Raw genomic sequence first — 19,397 nt, 5'->3', positions numbered from 1 at the left:
AATAAATTTATAATAGTGACAACCATGATGGAAAGCATGGGTGTGTGTGTGTGTGTGTGTGTGTGTGTGTGTGTGTGTGTTGGGGGAGGGGTGTCTGGCCTGGATGAACTCTTCTTCCTTTAGAATTGAAGAGTGATGGAGTCTTGGGGAGGTTAAGTTGGAATGTAGGGAGAACTCCAAAAAGGCAAAAGGGATGAAGGTGGATCTTATACTCTGGTTTATTTTATGTCCTCTCAGGGACCCTGTGTTTCTGGATGCAGTCACTTCATTAAATCCACTAAACATCTTCAATAAGAAATCTGAAAGTGGTGAGGCATAGACATACAAAAACGAGTGTTCTGTAAAATCAGTAATGTTTAAAGCAGCCCAGACAAATTCCATTTGTTCACTTGTTCTGCAGGTTTTCAGAAATCCAAGTGCCCTGATTGTTGACTGTTCCTGTACAGATATTCTGCCACTTCCTCTGGCTACAACTCTACTCAGGGGTTTTATGTTTGATGGTCTCCCAAGTCCCGCCCTCCCCGCCCCCCTGCCCCAGGATAAACCTTGATTGTTTAAACCAGTCATGTTAATTCCACCCCTGCCAGTGTGTGGCTTAGGTTTAGGCATTTGATGAAACACTGGACAATGAGACATAAGGGGGTGTCTCTCTACTGGGAATATTTTCTTTTCTTTCCAAAATGAACATAAAATAAGGACTGACCTTTTCCTGACCGTGGGCACTGCCTGTGAAGGACTAATTATTGGTGGTACTCCAGCTGTTTTTTTTATCATGAAGTGAAAGATAAATACAGAGAAAGTATAAGTCATTTTACGTGGGTTTTCTGTTATTTGTAAGTAGATGAATTTTAGCTGATAGGGCCCACCGAAAATTCTAGGAAGCCATAGCAGATGTAGAACTTCATAAATGGGTTTCAATAACTTGATCCTCAGTGAACCCTACATTATGGAAAAAAAACAAAACCCAACATTGAATGCTAAAGACATGCGCAAATTAAATCATGTGCTGCTCATTTGTGTAAAAAAACTTTGAGGTCTTTTGAGATATGCAGGATATCATTGAATGGGTTTATTTTAAGGAAAGTGTTTTTTAAATATGTAGTTTATAGAAGGTAAAGAACAAGATGCTATTATAAGTAGTAATGGAATTTAATGGAATTGTTTTTAAGTTAATTGTTCTAGGTTAAAATGGATGATTTAGAAGTATTTTTTTCTGATAATGCTTTATAAGAGCTATAGGTTATTTTCTCTCAAATATCAGGTGTTCTTTTTTTTTTAATAATAAAAGCAACTACTAATTAAAATAGTACTAAGAAAAAACACCAGGAATCCACATTAGAATTGTATTAGGATATATCAGTCAAATCGAAGTTGTGGCTAACTCTCTGAGGTTAGGGAGAAAAGGTTGTGTGTGATTGTACTTCGTGTCCTTCTAAGCCTGGTATGCACTTATCCGCCCCCCACCCCATCCCAATCCCCAATATCTCCTCCAGCATGGCTTCTTGCCATCTTCTTTTAAGGTCCAGGGAAAAAACGCTTCCCGTGGGACTTCTCCATCCTCCCTTAGTTGCCCCTACTTCTGGGGTTTCTTTGTTTTGTTCATATATCTTACTAGTCCTCATTTTATGCCCCCTTTTCAAAATGGGCTGTTTCATGCTGTCTTTTCCATCAGTATGCAAACTCCTTAAAGGTAGAGACCATATATTGGTTATGTTTGGAACCTTATAGGAATACCACCAAGTTTTGCACATAGGAAGTACTCACAAGTGTTAGATCAGTGGTTCTCAACCTTGGCTGCACATTAGAATCACCTGGGAATCTTTTAAAAATCCTGATTTCTGGGCCTCATCCTCCAGAAATTGTTTCTTTGTTACTAATGTTGTGGCCTCACCCCATAACAAAGAAACAGAATTTCCGGAGGATGAGGCCCAGAAATCAGGATTTTTAAAAGATTCCCAGGTGATTCTAATGTGCAGCCAAGGTTGAGAATCACTGTGTTAGATGAACTTGAGCAGGAAAATGGAACAGGAATATTCATACATGCAATCAAGTACATAGGAAAATATTAACCTGGAGAAAAAACTGAAGGTCTCTTGATGATAAGTTGACTATTACTACTTTTTATACTCAACTTTCCCCACTGACATTTAAAATTTCACAACTTTTTAAAGAAGTTAATTGCTTTAGCAAGCTAGGAATCACATACTCATTTCATTGGAACACTGATGGAGAGACCCTGAGAGCCAATTCACTACTCATATTTTATTACTATTAATAAATTTAAAATAAAGTCCTTAAATCCTTAGTCGATTCGTATTTACTTTTACTCCATGTAAAGTAATGCCTTCTAAATACTAGTATAGTCAGTACTTCTTAAGCTTTAACGTAAATTGAGTCAGCTGGGATCTTGTTAACTGCAGGTTCCGATTCAGGAGCCTGGGAGAGGCCTGAATGTCTGCATTTCTGTAATGCACTGCAGCAGGGCCAGTTGGCCTGTGGGTGGTTAGACCCATGCTAGTCTCTGTCCTCTGAGTTTGCCTGTCCTTGAACTTGAAAAGCCCAAATCAGCATTTTCCACTCCTCCCTGACCCCAACCCCTGAAAATACATAAAATAATAATACTAATTCACTCCTGTCTAAAAACCTGGCTTTATTTTGTCTCTGTGTGACAGTCTCTATTGTGGACAGGCACACGATATGGGCTAACTTGGGTTTTGAAAAAAGTCAGACATGGTGGCTGTTACAAGCATTCCCTTTCATGGGAATGTTCATATTCATATGGGAGAAGCAGAAAAATCATTTGCTTTGGGGAAAAAAGTCCAGCCAATGATTAGGTTGCATCTAAATCCCTGAAGAGTCAGCCCTGAAAACTGCTAAGATCAGAAAATAGAAGAGGGTCCCCTGTGCTCTCTGGATTTAGCCCACACATCAAACTTGATCCCTTCCCTTCTCCCTTCACTCCCAGCTTCCGCTGCTGAGTGCAATGGCAGCAGACCCAAATCAACAATTAAATCCCCCCTTTGTTTGTGTGGCAGATGACAAATGCATGGAGGACATCTTGTGTTTCCTAGGCAGGCAGGGCACTTACTTTGATTGATGCTGCGTTGTGGAAAAAAATGAGCTGGGAAGGAATTACAATGGAGGGCCTGCAGACTGGAAGGGGATATACTAATTAGTCCTGCATTAAGCAGTCGGCTTGCATTGGTGATGAGCTGCCTTCAGGAGGAAAGTGTAGGGGTTATTGATGCAAAACAGCATGGAAAGCATTATGCCAGGTAGCTGTGCATTAGTTTTGTTAGGAAGTATAGAATTTAGTAATTAAGAAAGAAATACTTAGGCTACTGTATTTTTTTAAACACCTCCAAATATATTGGGCAGACCATGCTTTTAAACTCTACACGGTCACATAGACAAGCTGGAAGTCCTTCTCCCATTCGGAAGTAACCCTTCCAGTTTCCTCATCCCTCAGGGCCCCAGGGAGGGAGAGCTGCCTCTGCCCCATACTCTCTGGCTTCTTTTCTCTCAAGTCCCACAGCTCCAGAGCCCTGGGCCTTGGAGGAAGTTTTCCTTCAGGCCTCTCTTTCCAGGTTTTAGAGAGTTGTTGTTGGTTTGACCAGGGAAGAACCCTAGGGCTATGGCAAGACAAATTCAACATCTTCTGTGGAAAAAAGGCTGGATGAAAAGGTACATGGAGAGTTTCTTGTCTGGTTTAGCATTCGGGATTTGCTTTTCTATTTCCCAGGCAACTGGTAGAGGTGGAGTAGTAGATGGCTGTGCTGTTCCGTTCACATCGAAGAGTGACATTGATGCTCTGGGTAACTGGAATGTGCCACTCCAGGTGACGACTAGACAGGACTAGTCATCTCACGGTCGATACTCCTGAGCAATGGAGAACTGGAGGGTGATAGGCAAAGATGCTCAAATAATTGCTGATATGAATGGTTTAATATTCAAACCTTGGCATGTTGATTTGTTCAATTTGGCCTAAAGAATCGATGAGATGGGTTCAATGACTCCCGTGAGGTGAAAAAAAGAAAAAAATCATAAGAGGATTTTGCTCACAGTGTGAAAAAAGAGGACCTAAAACGCCTTTGGTTTTAGAATACCAGTATAATTTCACTAACTCACCGTGTTGGTATAGATAATGTGATTTTTAGTGATTCTTTATGTTGAAATGCAGTGAACTATCAGGTGTCTCCTGCTAACCTAATGGGAGAGTCCATGGTCCAAAGTTCTTGGTTCAATTTATCAAAGTTGTCAAATGCTGGTGCAGCTGAGATTTCCTTTTATTTTTCTCATTCTAGAGACAAGTTCACCTAAGGATTTGCAGATGCCTATGCTAGGAAAAAAGATATATGTGATAAAGATAGCGTTTTGAGTTACCAAAGTCTACTGAGTCTTTTTCCAAAATTTTATCCATAAACAGGAGCACAAGGCAGATATCAAAGTATCAGAAATATCATCAGACAGCTAAAAACTGTCTTTCATGGACAGCACCAGGAATTGTGCCAATAGCTCTAGGAAGAAAAGCTAAATAGTTAATGTGGTTTATTTTTTAACCATGCCTTTGTTTTAGAATTCTATCTTATTCTTGAGCTGATTTGATGTCACCATGACCTTCACCCGCCAAGAAGGCACAGTTGAGGCATCTTCGGTAACAGCCTGGGGCTGTGGACAAGGGAGACGCTGTGCTGGCTCTTTGCCTTTTTTTTCACAATGTTTACACGACCAAGACTTATTACATGCCCTGTCCTTTTGTTACTGGGCTGGCTTTAGTTAGAGAATTAGGTAAACATGGGACATTCCATCACACAATTTTAGACTCAATCTTACTTTATAATGATGCTAATGTTTATTGTACAGGGCGAGATGCATTTGTATATTTTAGCATTTTTTTTCGGTCACAGAATGCAAAACCTGACATTGGCATCGGTTTGGTGTGTGTGTGTGTGTGTGTGTGTGTGTGTGTGTGTGTGTGATTGAAGATATTAAGCACTATAAGAACGATGAAATTTCAATCTGATTAGGATCAAAATTCTTCAGGATCAAAACACTCCTTTTTCTCCCCCTACAGTTTTACTAATTGTGTGCTACTTGACATTGTGGAGTTATTCCACAGCATGATAGCTAAATATGTGCAGTGCATTTTACTGTGCAGAATTATCAGCTCATTCTATTTGTTTTTCATGTGTTTAAGGTTATTAAAAGAATTTTAAATTAGAAGTCATGTGTATGAGTTGAAAGAGTGAACTCAATCATTGTTAGTAGGCCAAATCATAAAGCAATAGCCAGTATGTCAATATCAAGTAATGAAAAAAAAAATCACAGAATTTGAAAGCATACCTTCTCTGTTTATTAGCTGGCAAGATACCAGAAAAATTAGGAGACTACCACAATAGTGAGTAGCAGAGTTGTTTATTTTCAGCACTCTTAAATTATTCCGGTTACTCAAAATGAGATAAAAGTAGATCAGGAAGAATGGCATCAAACATATTTTGTCGGAGACCTTTGCTTTATGGGAAGGAATGAACTGCCCTAGGCCACTGTACTCGAGGAATTGTGTTTCTTCCAGCTGTAAATCAAATCCCAGAGAGAAAGCATGATGTTTTCCAAATAATAACCGAGGATGACAAAGTTCTTTTTTGTCAGCATCAGGTTTCTGAATTTAGACCTCAATTAAGATTCCTAAATGAAAAAGCACCACTCTCCCCCTACGACACTGTCCTACAAACAATACTCATTTTTAAAGTCTGGCTCTCTGGCATATTGGTCCAAAAATATATCTTCAGCTTCCTCTAAAGATTCTGATTTTTTCTCTATTTTCTCTAAATTCCCAGCTACAAAAGAACCTGGATGTTTCCTAAAAGGAAAGAGCATCATTCCTTCCCCCGCCCTCCAATGAACCAAAAAGCCTCTGCTTCTGCAATACACACGCCCGTTCATCCACAGCAGCAGTGTGTCCCCTAAGTCCCTGGTGTGCGGGCCTAGGCGCGCACTCCGTGCTGGGAGCAGAGTCTGCTGGAGAGCAGCCTGGCGGGCAGGCTTTTTCCAGAGACATGCTACTGACAAAACCTGACACTGAACTTGGTCCCGGGTCTTTGTTGCGAATTCAGGGCTAAAACCACAGAACAAGATGCTCCCACTCTGAGACTTTGGCTAGCTTACTGCCTCTCCATCATCCTTTTGAAGATCTGAGTTTGAAAGGAGCGAACAACTGCTGTCCTCACCATGGCGAGAAAGCAGGGAGGAAGAAAGTGCAGAGGCCACCTGACTACTTTTACTACAAAAGAAGCTCCCGTTTCAAGCTCATCTGTGGTACTTGCAGGTGTTTAAAACCAGCGTTCGGGACTGGGTGCAGAAGCTTCTAGGAAGAAAGCTGGCAGGCCCTCCTCTTCTAGGAAGAGTCCACGGAATGGCCATTAAAGGGGCCTCTGGTTGGAAGGAGACAGTCCCTTCCTAAGAGGTCTCCCAGGTCAGTGCTCTCGCCTGTGGGATTGGCAGACCCCACCCATGCACAGTAGACAGCCCCACTGAGTCTGAGGAGGGAAAACTTCAGGAGGATGCTGGCTGCAGGTTACTACGTGGACCCAGCCAGGAAACTGCTGGTCCTGCTTTGTTTAAATGCCACAAAGGGTGCCTTGGACGTCAGCCTGCAGGTCAGGAGCTGGGAACTGGACTCAAAGAGCTGAAATTAGTTTTTTTTTTCCCCAGGAGTCTAGAGATGGAGACTCCTGCTCCTCTGAATAACCCTCTTTCCAGAAACACACCAAGAAGACACTGCCTTTGAGCGCTGCCCTGTCCACGCTGTGTGCTCCGCCCCTGCTGCCTGGGCTTCCCCTCACCCTGGCTTTGTGGCTAGTCCAGTAGGCATGTTATAGGCTCTGGCCTGTTTGACCTTGTCTTCTCCCTTGTATAGTATTTTGAAACTGGGACCACACATTTCAGAGTGGAAGTTGCTCCCTAGAAAATGAAAGGGTCAAGAAAGCACTCAAGACAAAGGTTCTGTCATCGCGTCATGGGGGAGAAAGCACAAGAGACCATGAAATCCCAGGTGAGTGCCTAAAGACCCAGCAATTTCTCTGGGCCCGAGGTCCGACTTTCAATCTAATTCCAACACAAGTTGAAGTGATTTATGTCTCACTTTTTCTCACTGCATGCTGACAGTCCTCTCAGAAGTGCACAGGCAACATGAAGGAAGAAATCGGCACTGAAACCAAACAGGCATCAGAGAGACAAAACCCGCCAGCTTGTGCCCACACATGCACGAGAGGTACTTACAGTCCAAGTGACTGTGCCGGATGCCCTCCACGTCCTCCGCATGGATGAAGTGGTAGCATCTCTTCCCCACAATATCTACAGGGGTCAGATCCATGTAATCACTGATCCTACAAGAAGAACAACAGACTGGAATTCAGAAGGGGAGAAGATACAGAAACTGTCAGATGTCTTAGAAACAAACCTACTGGCGATTTTCATTATCCCAGGGTACCTGGGAGGATTTGGCATTTTGAGGGAAAACCCTTTATACATAAGGTTATTTCTTTAATGAATAACAGACTTTTTCTAAACTAGAAAATGTGCTAGATAGAGCAATTGTGTTTAAATAATTAGATAGGTTCTTTCTTCCTTTCTTTCATCAGAATGCACATTTAGACAACATAATTCCATGAAATTATTGAGAATCAGGAACAATGAAAGATTCTCATTAGAAGCCAAGATAATTCAAGGTTACATAATAAAATAAAAACATGTTATGTTTATACCAAATGATTAGAGACACCTTTCATTAAAACAGATTGGTCTTCTATTGGGTATTTCCATGCAAAAGGGCTTCAACTGCTTCTTGGCACAAAGTGCAAATTGGCATTTCAAGGGCTAGAATTTAAATGCCGAGACATACAGATGCCTGGGGGTATTATCTTTTTTAGTCTTAGTCATCTGGGAACTCGGCTTTCGCTCCTGGCCCTTTTAACTGGCACTTTGTGGTGGAGTCCACACAGAAACTTTAAACCATTTCAGCGGCTCTGCCAGCCTTGTGCTCGGCATTACGTGTGTGTAAGCCCGTGCCATTGATTGCCCAGACGCCCGTGTCCTCGGGCAGGAGCGCAGGAAAAGAGCACAGAATTGGAAAACATGTTGGGAGAATCTGCCTGGTTTACACAAACACGTCAAAATGCTTATTATCCTCCTCCCTTCCCAAGCGAAGACTCATTCTGGTCAGTCTAAAATAAAATACGTTTTTTGTTTAATTTATTCTCTTTAATGTCCCTGCGTGTTTTGTGGTCTGTGACTTATAATGTATTCAAATACGAAGTGAGTCTTTAGAAATGACATGTTTAAGAAACTCATGAGATCACTGCTGGGGAGTTAACTCTGACTCCCAAGGCAGGGAAATAAGAAATAAAACAAAAACACGATAATATGGAGTATAATTAAAACATACTACACAGTGAGTGAATGTCTCAATGTCTAGCAATATAAATCATATTTGGCAAACCTAGAATTCTTGGCAAGATAAGACTAAATGGGGTGATAAAAAGGAGTATTTCCTCAGGATTCCTCTGTTTTCTGGTACAAAACAGATTAGTCGGTTTTTTCCTGAAACCATTAGCTGCTTCCCCGCACTCTTTACTCCCCCTTTCTGCAAATGAGGGAACAAGGATGTCATTAAAAGGCCCTCATTGGTGTTTCTGAAGTTTGCCAGCTCCTCTGAAAGCATTAGATGTCAGCTTTGCCGGAGGCTGTCCCGGGGAACCCTGGGGAATGGGGGCTGAGGGGAGGGGGTGATGGGTGGGTGGGGGGGATGGTCTGTAGAGTCAGGGATTGGCTTTAGTTTCTAGTTAGCAATTCCCTGATTAAACAACAAACCCAGGAAAAAATCCACTTCATTCTTTAGGGAAGACATTTTTTTAGCTTATTTTTTATTTGAATGAAATCCTTCCAAACAATAGAACCACTTCTTGGTACCAGAGCCTGTTACTGAGGTGAATGTGACCAGCTCGGTGTTCAGCGACCTCTTCCTATATGTAGTGGAAGCCCAGGACAGTCTGATGACCTCTATGAGAACCAGGTCCCCCTGGCATCTTGTACTCTGAGCCTCAGTTCTCTCATCTGTAAAATAGCTAAGAGGCTGGTGAGGGGTTGAATGAACGAAATGAACATAGCATTGCCCCGGACACACATTTGCATCAGAATACAAGATGCAATAGCAGAAGGCAGCTGTCTGTACGCTTCTCCCGTAGGTCAAATATACAATTACCTCCACATAGGTCTTTTTAATAATTACTATCATCTTCAGTTAGGAAATAATGCTGTATTGTATTGGCTAATAAGGGGTTGTAGAAAACTTTATTTAAATGGGAATAAAAAATAGCTTAAAGTGGTTACAGAATGTAATCTCAATTACTAGAGTGGCACCATAAGGCACTTGGTTCTGTGGAGCATGTCAAAAGAATTAGTCTGTGATCTCATGAAAATTAAGTGCTAGTTTTGGGATAGGACAATCACTGGGTAAATGTTAGGGAAATAAGCCTCCCCACCCCCCACCCCCACCCCCCCCTTTTTTTAGGGTTTGGTGTTGGTAACCTAAATCAAGGGAGCTGACCTATGTTTTCAAAGAAGCAATACCATAGCTCATCCTTTGACTTTCTGCCTCCTGGGTCTCCAGCATTCTACATTTTAAACCAGGATAAATAGCTCTATGGGCTGTGGCTGTTTTTCGTGGGTGCACATGTGTGAAAGGTCCACCTAGGCAGTTATTATGACCAGTTCCTTACCATCTGGCCTGACTTCTGAGGAAAATAAGAGACAGGGAATGCAGGGAGGCCCCACAGGATGTTGCTAAGTGAGAGGTTTCTGAATCCGTCAGATTTGGGTTTAAATCTTGGCCTCAGGTAAGTCACTTAACCTTTCTCTTTCACCTGAAATCACCTAAGGGGATTGAGACAATGGCAAGACCTGCCTCACAGAACTGTCCAGAAACTTGAGTTAGATGGTGCATACAGGGTGGGGCTAAAGTAGGCTTACAGTTGTTCAGATGGAAAATAATACAGTAATTATTAAAGAATAATACAAGAATAAACTGTGTTTCATGTACTCACAACTATAAACCTACTTTTGCCCCACCCTTGTAATGAGCTCTGCACATTGCCAAGTGTGTAGTAAGTGTTCAATCAATGTTAGTCATCTTTATTATTACTTGCCAACTCTAGGCAATCATTTGGCTAAATGTCCTTCCTGATTTCCTATGGCCATTCCAGAATACCTTAGATATAGCCAACTATACAGTCAAGATGATACAATTTTTACTAAATGCCACCAAAAGTTTAAAACATAGATTTAGAGTTACTTATTAAATAATAGCGCCAGTTTCGTGATATCTTCTACCCCACCGAACATTAAGAGGCAGGCGGGTATGTCTCCCATTGGTGAATTCTTTTCTCTGAATCAAATCCTGACAGGAAATGGTTGGCATTTCTAACTCAGCTGCAACACCTTTCACTTCCCAACGGACTGAACACAATGCTGTCTGCCTGCCTCTTGGCTAGGCCGTGAGGAGGTCAATTACCAAGCCACTTGGCCGTTCTGCTTTTTCATTTTTCCTCCATAGGCACTCACAGGGCTCAGTGAGCATATACTGTATCCATGGCTGACAACACTGAGCCACAAAAGCATCTTCTCAAAACTGACTGTAATTCTTCCCATAGCACCGGGGAGGGACAGCATCACCACAGCCCCCTCAGCAGCCCCTGCACTGCTCCGTTCCCTGCTCCCCACATCCCATCAACCTCTCCTCTTTACATTAGTCTGAGGGCTGGTGACTTCTAGGTGAAAGGTCTGAAGGGGCATTGTCCCATTTCCTTGTCCCTCACTTTGTGCTTAATGGAAAAAGTGAACTTTTAACCAAAGGCCAAGAAATCCTTTTATAAAAGCTCAATCCTGAGGAAGGACTGGCAAGTTATTCACACAATGAGTCATCTTATTTTTTAATTTATGAAAGTGAGAATTACAAATTTTATTTAATACATGTGTAGAAAGCCCAGACCAGTCTGATGACCGATATCAGGTTCAATATCTTGGTCCTTTTTTCCTCTAGAGGGCTCTGATTCTCATTGGTTCTGTATATGTGCTGTGTGGACTAAACGTTTGTGTCTCACCCCCAAATTCATATATTACAGCCCTTCCCCTCAATGTGATGGTATTAGGAGGTAGGACCTTTGGTTTAGATGAGGTTTAGATGAGTTCATGGGGATAGAGCCCCTGCGATGGAATTTGAGTCCTTATACAGAGAAGAGCCTACAGCTCTGTCTCCCTGCGTGAGGACAGCAGAAGGCAGCCGTCTGTAAGACAGGAAGAGGGCTCTCACCAGGAATCTAAGCAGCCTGCACCTGGACCTTGGCCTTCCCAGCCTCCAGATCTGTGAGAAATACCTGTCTGTTGTTCAGGCTGCCGGGCTATGGTGATTTGTTATAGCAGCCTGAGCTGATTAAGGCACCGCGCTTAATGTCGCCTGTGTGAACACTGACCATCACGAGGCTGGGCCCTGCAAGAGTCAGGAAGAGGGTCTGGCTGAGGCATCACTCCTGAGCACCCTTTCCTGCATCATTTTCCCAATAATGTCTCAGTCTTGCTCTCTCCTTGGATTTTTTGGGCAAAATGGGCCTTACTTATAGCACATGGATGTCTGGGTATCCCAATTCATTCCATTGTTTCCCTAATGCAAATCAGGGAAGCAATGGAAATTTAAAATAAAAATCATGTTTGGTGTCAGTCCAAGCATCCATTAGAAATAAGATCAGGATTTATAATGAGCCTCATTGGGAGAGTAAAATCCTGCAGCCTGCTGAAAACACCAACCCTCACCCATGTGCAACATACAGCAGGGCAAACGGAAACAAAAACCAAGTACCTATTTTCACAGTAAATGATATTGAGGTCCATATTTACTCGAGTGACGAACATATGGCAGTCGATTCTGACTTCATTGATTGTAGGGGGAGGCAAGGCATGCGCCACGACCACAAGACCCATGATCTGGCTGGGGATGGTCCTCCCGTGGGACAGCGACACCCGCAGTCGTAGCCGACCTGTTATGTGGATCACCTGTAACAGAACAGCGAGCACAGGACACAGTCATGTTTACAGCTGGGACGTAACAGTGTTTCTTTTGAGAGAAATGCAAAATTACATCTGGCACAGCCAATATTAGCTCGTACCTTTTGTAATCATAATGGCTGTCGAAGTGCCTTCCGTGTCCTCAAGGCAGGCGACAATAGAGAAATATTATACTCTGAGCATGTCCCAACGCAGCATTATTATTATGCTATGCTGTTGCTATTTTTCAGGCACTTTTTTTTTTTTTTTACATTTAGAGGAAGTTCGTAAACCAGCTAAAATGACCAGAAAGTTGAGCACTGAACTGTGAAGGAGACATTTGCATGACCAGCCCTTGTTAATGGATGATGTCTGTTTCTCTCCAAATCCACATCAAGTGGGATTACGTGGCCAACTCCTTTCAGAAGTGTGGCTCAGCTTTCCTTCATTTGGGGTTGATATCCCAAAAGGCCAAAGACTCCATGAATGAAAGACTCAGTGGGGATGACATGCACGCACCCCTTTGTGCACAGATATTCAGAGGTAACATGGAATAACCAGTAACACTGCGATTTGCTGCCGTGCCCATAAGGTTGGAGGTCGGAAGATTCGGTCCTTCTTTCCTTCCTTGTTTCTCGACCTCCTCCTGACGAAGGGTTAGGAAGACTCCCACCAATTAGGGGGCTCCTTTTGGTCACTGATGCAGAAACAGGAAGGAGAATGTTGGGCTATGATTTGCAGTTTGTTAGCCCAAATACACACCAGGTAGCCCAGGCCACTAGAACCAAACAGAAGGCATCTCTTGAAAAAGTTCCTTTGCTTATAAACTGTATGTAGAAGAGCCACAATGTTAACTTCATTAATTATGTTTTGGGGAAACAAAATCATGAAAGGATGGAAAGTGGGAAGGATTTATGTGGCTGTGCTTTGGAATGATGGAAGTTGGGTGTGTGTGTGGAGGGGGTGAAGACTCTGTGTGCGCGGTATGCGTGCGTGCGTGTGTGCGTGCGTGCGTGTGTGAGCTAGCTGTGTTCCCAGGACTCTGCCACAGTGTGCAGTGTGGCCTTCTAGAGCCAGGTCGTAGAGGTCTTCGCTGAGATGCACTGGACCCGGAGCTCAGGGCAGCGGCTAACCAAGCTTCACAGTTGGCTTTCCAAGTGCATCCCTTTTGAGATTTTCCTTTTCCCTCTTGGCCATAAGGAACCGAGGTGGGAAGCGGTCTCTGGCCTCCCAGGAGCACTAAGATCTAGTGTCTGCTCTCCTTCCCAGGGGTTTGACTGGTAATTCCTTTCTCATTTTGTTTTTGTTTCCCTTAAGTTACTCAGTTTCCCAAAGTCAGCCACACAGCTGTCAGCCAGGGGCAGGATCAAAGCTTCCGGCTGCCCTGCGAGTCCTGGCTGTTCTGCACGCTCCCTCTTCCCTGTCCCCCTTCACGTTGCACCCAGAGCCGCCCATCTGGAAACGCCAATGAGGAGGATTAGTTAGGTTATTTCAGGAGCAGTTTTTCGACCACCCGCATTTGAAGTTAACTAAATTCATACTTAATGCACCTTTGCTTTGAGCTTTGGTCGGACGAGCTACTTTATGAATACTTGAAAATGTACCTAGAGGCAAGGATGCTAACACACCATCACAGACACATTTTTTTTTTTTTTGGCCAGACCTCATTAACTAATAAAGAAACAGCTAAAAGAAATGGGATTAACTTCACAGGAGGGGTGTCAACAGTTCCTGGTCCTCCTCCCAGCCAGGCTCACATAGATGCTCATTTATCATTATCTGTCTTGCACTATCAGGAACACTCAGCTTGGAAAAACACAGATCTATAAATGCGCAGGAAAACACACACCCAGAAATGATATGCTAAATAAATCCCTGCTTGGTATTCTATTTGAAAGTGATTTATAGGTGTCTGGGCTAGAAAACATTTTGGGAGACAGACAGGCTACTGGGCTGAGCTGTCTGCATGTCAGATCTCCCGGGCCTCCATCTCCAGCTTTGCTGGTGGCCGTCAGGTGTCGCTGGGGATCACAGTTGGGTCCAGTCGCGTCTAGATTTGCCATTTTCTCATTTCATTACCCTGGGCGGGTCAATTCTCTGCATCTGAATTTCATTTTCTGTGAAATGGGCATAATAACTAGTCTGCAGTTATGTTATAAAAACCAAAGGAGATAATGGAGGGGAACACTCTCTAAATTGTAAAGAAGTCTGCAAATTTCACTATGATTCTCTTCGCCTTTAAAAATATCAACTAGATAATAAGGATAAGAAGCAATTATTAATTTAATCTTGACCAAAAGCCTGGTAATGAATTATGAAAGTTTATAACCCTCTAAAATAATAATATTTGGAAGAAAATTTTGGAGGGTCTATTTTAGGCCCTTTTCCCTTCCATTTTTTTAGGTGAGGAAACAGATTCTGGAAAGTTCATTCCCTGTGTAGAGTTACCTGACTTGGAAATGGCAAAAAAGAGCCTAAATCCGGTTTCTAGGTCTTGTGTGTCATTTCCCCTTTATCCCTGTATACATTTGATGTGCATATTCATATTGAATGGAACATGACAATGTACTGCCTTTGGTAATCTGTATATCAACCTTTAAATAGACTTCACTTATAACCAGAAGCTCAGGTTATTTGAAAAGTCTGAGAAACAGCACAAACTAAAAAGAAGAAAAAGAAAACTAAGAAACTTACTAATGTAGTAATTAAATAGTTGTCAAGAATGTCCAAGAACAATGAGAGCGTGGGTTTGTTCATATGCGAATCTGGGGGTGAGGGAGGATGGGACTGAGTGTTAGGTCACATAATTAGCTTTTTGCTTTTAAATTGATATGTTTTTCCAAATCTATTTCGTGATGCCAACAGTTCCCCTCCCGCCCCATGTGACAGGTTATGTTCAAATTGTAGAAACATGTGACAGCATCTATCCAAACACGTAGACTGTTGTTTCACTTGGCAGTTGCGTTTAAGGCAGGAGATGCAGAGGAAGGCGTCTGGGTTCCAGCGCTGGCTCTGACACCGCACAGCCATGCAGCTGCGATGCTCAGAGCACCGCAATGACTTGCTTCATTCCCAGGCTGGTGTAGTAGAGATTAAAACCTAGTCCCATGAAGAGGATAAGTATTCCATTAAGGTGTTCATTGTTTTCATAATAAGATCAGCAAAGGGCATTTATTTTATTTTATTTTTAAGTTTCTAAAACATATTATATACAAAAGCTCTTGCTATGTGCCAGGGAATAGACCAAGATGAATCAAATGTAAACTTTCCTCAAAGAGTTTATGGACTACAAAGTGGAGTAGACATATGTAATCACCTGTAGTCTAGCAACATTGGGAGATGACACAGTGACTGAGTGAGAGAGTAGTTCTCCTCCTGGTTATGTGGCAGAATCACCTGTGAAGCTTTGCTAACATGTGGGTTCCTGGGCTCTATCCCCCAGGGATTCAAGTTTGTTGGGACTGGGCTGGAGTCCAGCATTTGTTTTAAAGCTCCAAATGTGATACGTCCTACTGGAGAATAGGTGGCTAATGGGTTTGGAGTTACACCAGTGGTTCTCAATCTGCCACACAGTGGAATCACCAGGGAGTCTTAAAAGTCCCCATGTTCAACCGTACCCAAAGCCAATTAAACAGGGACCTCTGGGGTAGAGGCCCTTTAGGTCTTATAGGGCTGCTGAGAGGATTCAATGAAAATGTATATAAAGTTCTTATGTATATATATGCCTGATACACAATATATGCTCAACAAGTACTACTTTTATTAAGTAACAAGTATGCTCCATAAGAAAGGTAAAGGATAAGGTCTTTGGAAATTCAGGGTAGCCAGTAATACTTTTGCCTGAAGGGATCAGGAAATATATGTGAAACTGGCATTTGAGTACATTGTTGACGTAAGATATGGTCATAGAATGGTGAAAGGGGTTTTCAGATTGAGAGAAGAGCTAGAGAAAAAGAATATAAAAGGGAGCCTATTGGCACAGGAGCAGTGGGTGTCAACAGGTAACGAGACAGGGATGGGCCCAAATGGCAGGTACAGGTAAAGCAGTAGAGACTGGCAATGGGAGCTGGTGAGAAGAGCTGGCACCATGATTACTGTCTCCTAGGATAAGGATGATGACGACGACGACGATGATGATGATGATAGACAGAATGGTAACTGGTAATACAGGAACTACCAGTGTGTGGGTATGAGCAGTGTGGAGACAAAGATTTCCCTGTGGACCTTGTGTATTTGAGCCTGGAGTGTGTGGGTGGCGGGGGGTGGGAGGGCGGTCCTAGACAACGTGTCCAGGGGATAGTTGGAAAAAGGAGCTGCATACTTAAGAAATGATAGTTGAGAGTACAATTTTGTATTCTTTTTTTTTTTTTTCTGGAGGTGATAGTTAAAACCAGGGAATTCAGTGGAATTACTAATGAAGAAAACAGATGAGAGAATACTAAAGGCATTTCCCCTACTGTAAGTACCCGAAGCCCAAGGCAACTTATGTTTTCCCCTAAGTTAAGGTTCTCTTGCTCTAGAATTACTTTTGTAAGAAATACAAACATTTCTCAAAGCTCTAAAGTTCCCTTTTCTCCACCCACAATTCCGTTCTGATATAAATGCCAAGCTTGTTGCTCATCCCAGTGGCAACATCCCAAAGAATGGGGGGCTTCCTTATCAAGTCCAGGGAGTGAATGGAAAATGGTTTTGAATGTAAATGTATAAGCCCAAATACACATATTATGTGAAGAGCCATTAAAACTATACAAATAACATAGCAGCTTTAAAATGAAAGGAGGATTGTGGAGTAGAAATAACACTGAATTGGGAAACATTTGCTTTCAGTCCTGGTTCTGGTAGCCTTGGCAAGGCCTTTGGCTGGGGCGGCATTTCCTCAGATACAAAGTGGAGGCAAAGGAGCAGACAATCAGACCGAGGGTTTCAGTAACTTCTAGAGAATCCTGTGACCGAATGCTCCATAGGATGGCCCTCACTCCATGGTGGGATGGGAGTCTGAGTACAGCTGCAAGTTAATAAACGCAAAGTACACTTCAAGAATTAAGTAATGGGGTTTTTATGGGTCATCGCTGAGTTGGAGCAATGCTTTTGTTTGGGCCGATACCAGGTGAAACCTGCCTCTGTGTTCTAAAGGTTCACCTTAGTCTGGTCTTAAATCTAATCTACACACATTCTTCAAAATCGATTTCTGAACTGAGGGATTCTTCGCCCCTGAGCTCAGTTCTGTATCAGAACTCAATCCTCACTGAGCTTCCTTTCATTGTTCTTGCTTTATCATAAAGAGCTGTACAAAAATGCTAAAGCCCATATTTCTCTAAACTCCTCACGCAGCACTGCCCGGATGCCAGCCCCAGTGAGGCAGAATGCACAGGATTTCTGAGCTGAAATTCCACCATTGTTTTTTTTAAATAAAAACCTCCAAATTAACATTACTCATCAGTCTCACATTGAAGAAATCATCATTGGACTTTTATTTTTCTTCTCTGTTACAAGTTGATGTGCACGAGGCTGTAAGTCCCTGTCCTCAGAGTTCAAGATGAGTGTGGGAGTGTCAACAAGCCACGTTTCTTGGACAAATGTATATTTCTCTTCCTGCCATATGCTCCTTCCAGTTGTCTGTTAGTGACAAACACTTAGATGTGCTCCACAAATATCTTCTCATGAGCAAGCCCATCACAAAGCCCTTGCTAAAGCCTCCCCTCTGTCGATACTTAAAGAAGGGAAGTCCATGTAAAAAAAAAAAAAGCATCTGGAAGCTATCCTCCATCTTTTAGGAAAAAAAAATCTCAGTAATATGAAACGTTTTCTTTATCAAAAAGAAGTGCTGAGTATTATGTGCATTATTTTCCACATATAATGTAAAGGAGAGAACAGGGCTAAGCAAATAGGGGCACAAAAATGCTGCAGGCACGAAAGGACGATGGATTCCCTGCGTTTAGAGCATCTTCAGAGATTTTTCACTTGTCCTTTAAGGGAATCTAAATTTCCCTTAAAAACCTTAGCTTCCTTCTGGCACTCTTCTCTTTTTTCTTTTATGCCCCAGCAGAAGTCTGCTTTAGCATACAGATCATCACATCGCTCGCTCAGGAGGGAGAGCCAGCTAATTATTTCTAAGCGATGGGGGCTTTGAGGTGGCCCCGTAACCTGCTGACAGATAAAGGCTTATCAAGGTCTTCCGAGCTTCGACATCTAGCCCGTAGAGTAACAACTTAATCTAAACTAGCCTGAGAATATCAACCTCATGCAAATTCCTTCATGCAAATTTTTAGGGAGTGGGTTTTCCGAGATTGAGACCATATTGAGTCATAGGTTGGAGAATCTGCCCTAACAGGTCTCTCTGTCCCTGTCTGTCTGCCTCCTGCCTCCTAGGTCTTTGCACAAGGCCTGGGAAAAAAAGAGACCTGAGACCAAGTACTTGTCCACAGAGGCAAGCACGAGGCAGAAGAGGGCTCACAACTGAAGAATACCATCTCCCTCTCCTTTCCGGAATCTCAGATTTTATTTCTGGAAACTAACTCTACTCTAGGGGACTTTGTCATAATTCACATTGGGACTTTAGCAGCAGGGGATTAAAAAATGACCGAAGAGGGAAAAGTTGGCTTCTGAAAGCAGAGGTGAGACTGAGGAAAGGTGAGATTCAGGGGAAAAGAGGCTTGGCAAGGAGTGTGTGACAGTGTAAACCTCTTCGAGGTGGTTACCAGCTCAGGACCACGTGGGTGGTGGCAGTTTTCCTAGGAGTTGGCCCCTAAGCATTTCCTGAGGTCAGGGCTCTTCAGGATCAGGCTGGGTTGATGGGAGAAGGATTCAGCACTTATGGATAGAAGATCAGCAATAACTAGAAAGGAAAGGGTCTTAGGGTCTCAGAGAGCTCAATGCAAGGCCTGCTCTGCTAGTGGAGATGGCTGGGTGCTGGGAAGCTTCCTGGCCAAAGTTAAGGAAAAGGAACTCTGGTCAAAGCCAGTCCTTTCGGATAAAAGGACTGTACTTAGACAGTTAATTCCCAGGGACTTGTGACCTTCCATTTGGTTTGAATGCTTGGCATGATTCCTGAAAGACTCAGTGAGCACTCCAGGAAACAGACGACCTGAGGCTGTAGGGAAGGGCATTCTGTGGACGGCAGAGGCAGGAAGGAAGCCAGGGACTAATCTCTACTGCCACTGAGAGACTAAGGTCTTGTCGGAAAACAGACCCACACCCATGCAGGAATTTGGGCATTCCTCCTCTTGAAGATGAAGTCCACTTGCGCTGTCCAGTACACAGACAACTAAAAGGGCCTGGTACCTGAGGGAAAACATATTTTGTTC

The 19,397-nt window shown here is 42.9% G+C and overlaps 1 protein-coding gene across 7 annotated transcripts in view; it reads right to left on the bottom strand.

Annotated features, from left to right (window-relative positions):
- The window catches only part of NPAS3 (neuronal PAS domain protein 3), a 901,514-nt gene that overhangs the window by 17,052 nt on the left and 865,065 nt on the right, over positions 1 to 19,397 (bottom strand). For all 7 annotated transcript variants that reach the window (XM_070427757.1, XM_070427766.1, XM_070427774.1 and 4 more), the window contains 2 exons: positions 11,909 to 12,102; positions 7,279 to 7,385 (listed from right to left, as the gene is read on the bottom strand). In XM_070427757.1, the coding sequence (XP_070283858.1) occupies positions 7,279 to 7,385; positions 11,909 to 12,102 (301 nt within the window). The remainder of the gene's footprint in view (positions 1 to 7,278; positions 7,386 to 11,908; positions 12,103 to 19,397) is intronic.

This window comes from Myotis yumanensis, unplaced genomic scaffold (assembly GCF_028538775.1).
Source record: "Myotis yumanensis isolate MYYU_CA2020_CCGP unplaced genomic scaffold, mMyoYum1.0.hap1 SCAF_1, whole genome shotgun sequence".
In the NCBI taxonomy this organism is placed as follows: domain Eukaryota; kingdom Metazoa; phylum Chordata; class Mammalia; order Chiroptera; family Vespertilionidae; genus Myotis; species Myotis yumanensis.
This window is presented reverse-complemented; position numbering and strand designations above follow the sequence as displayed.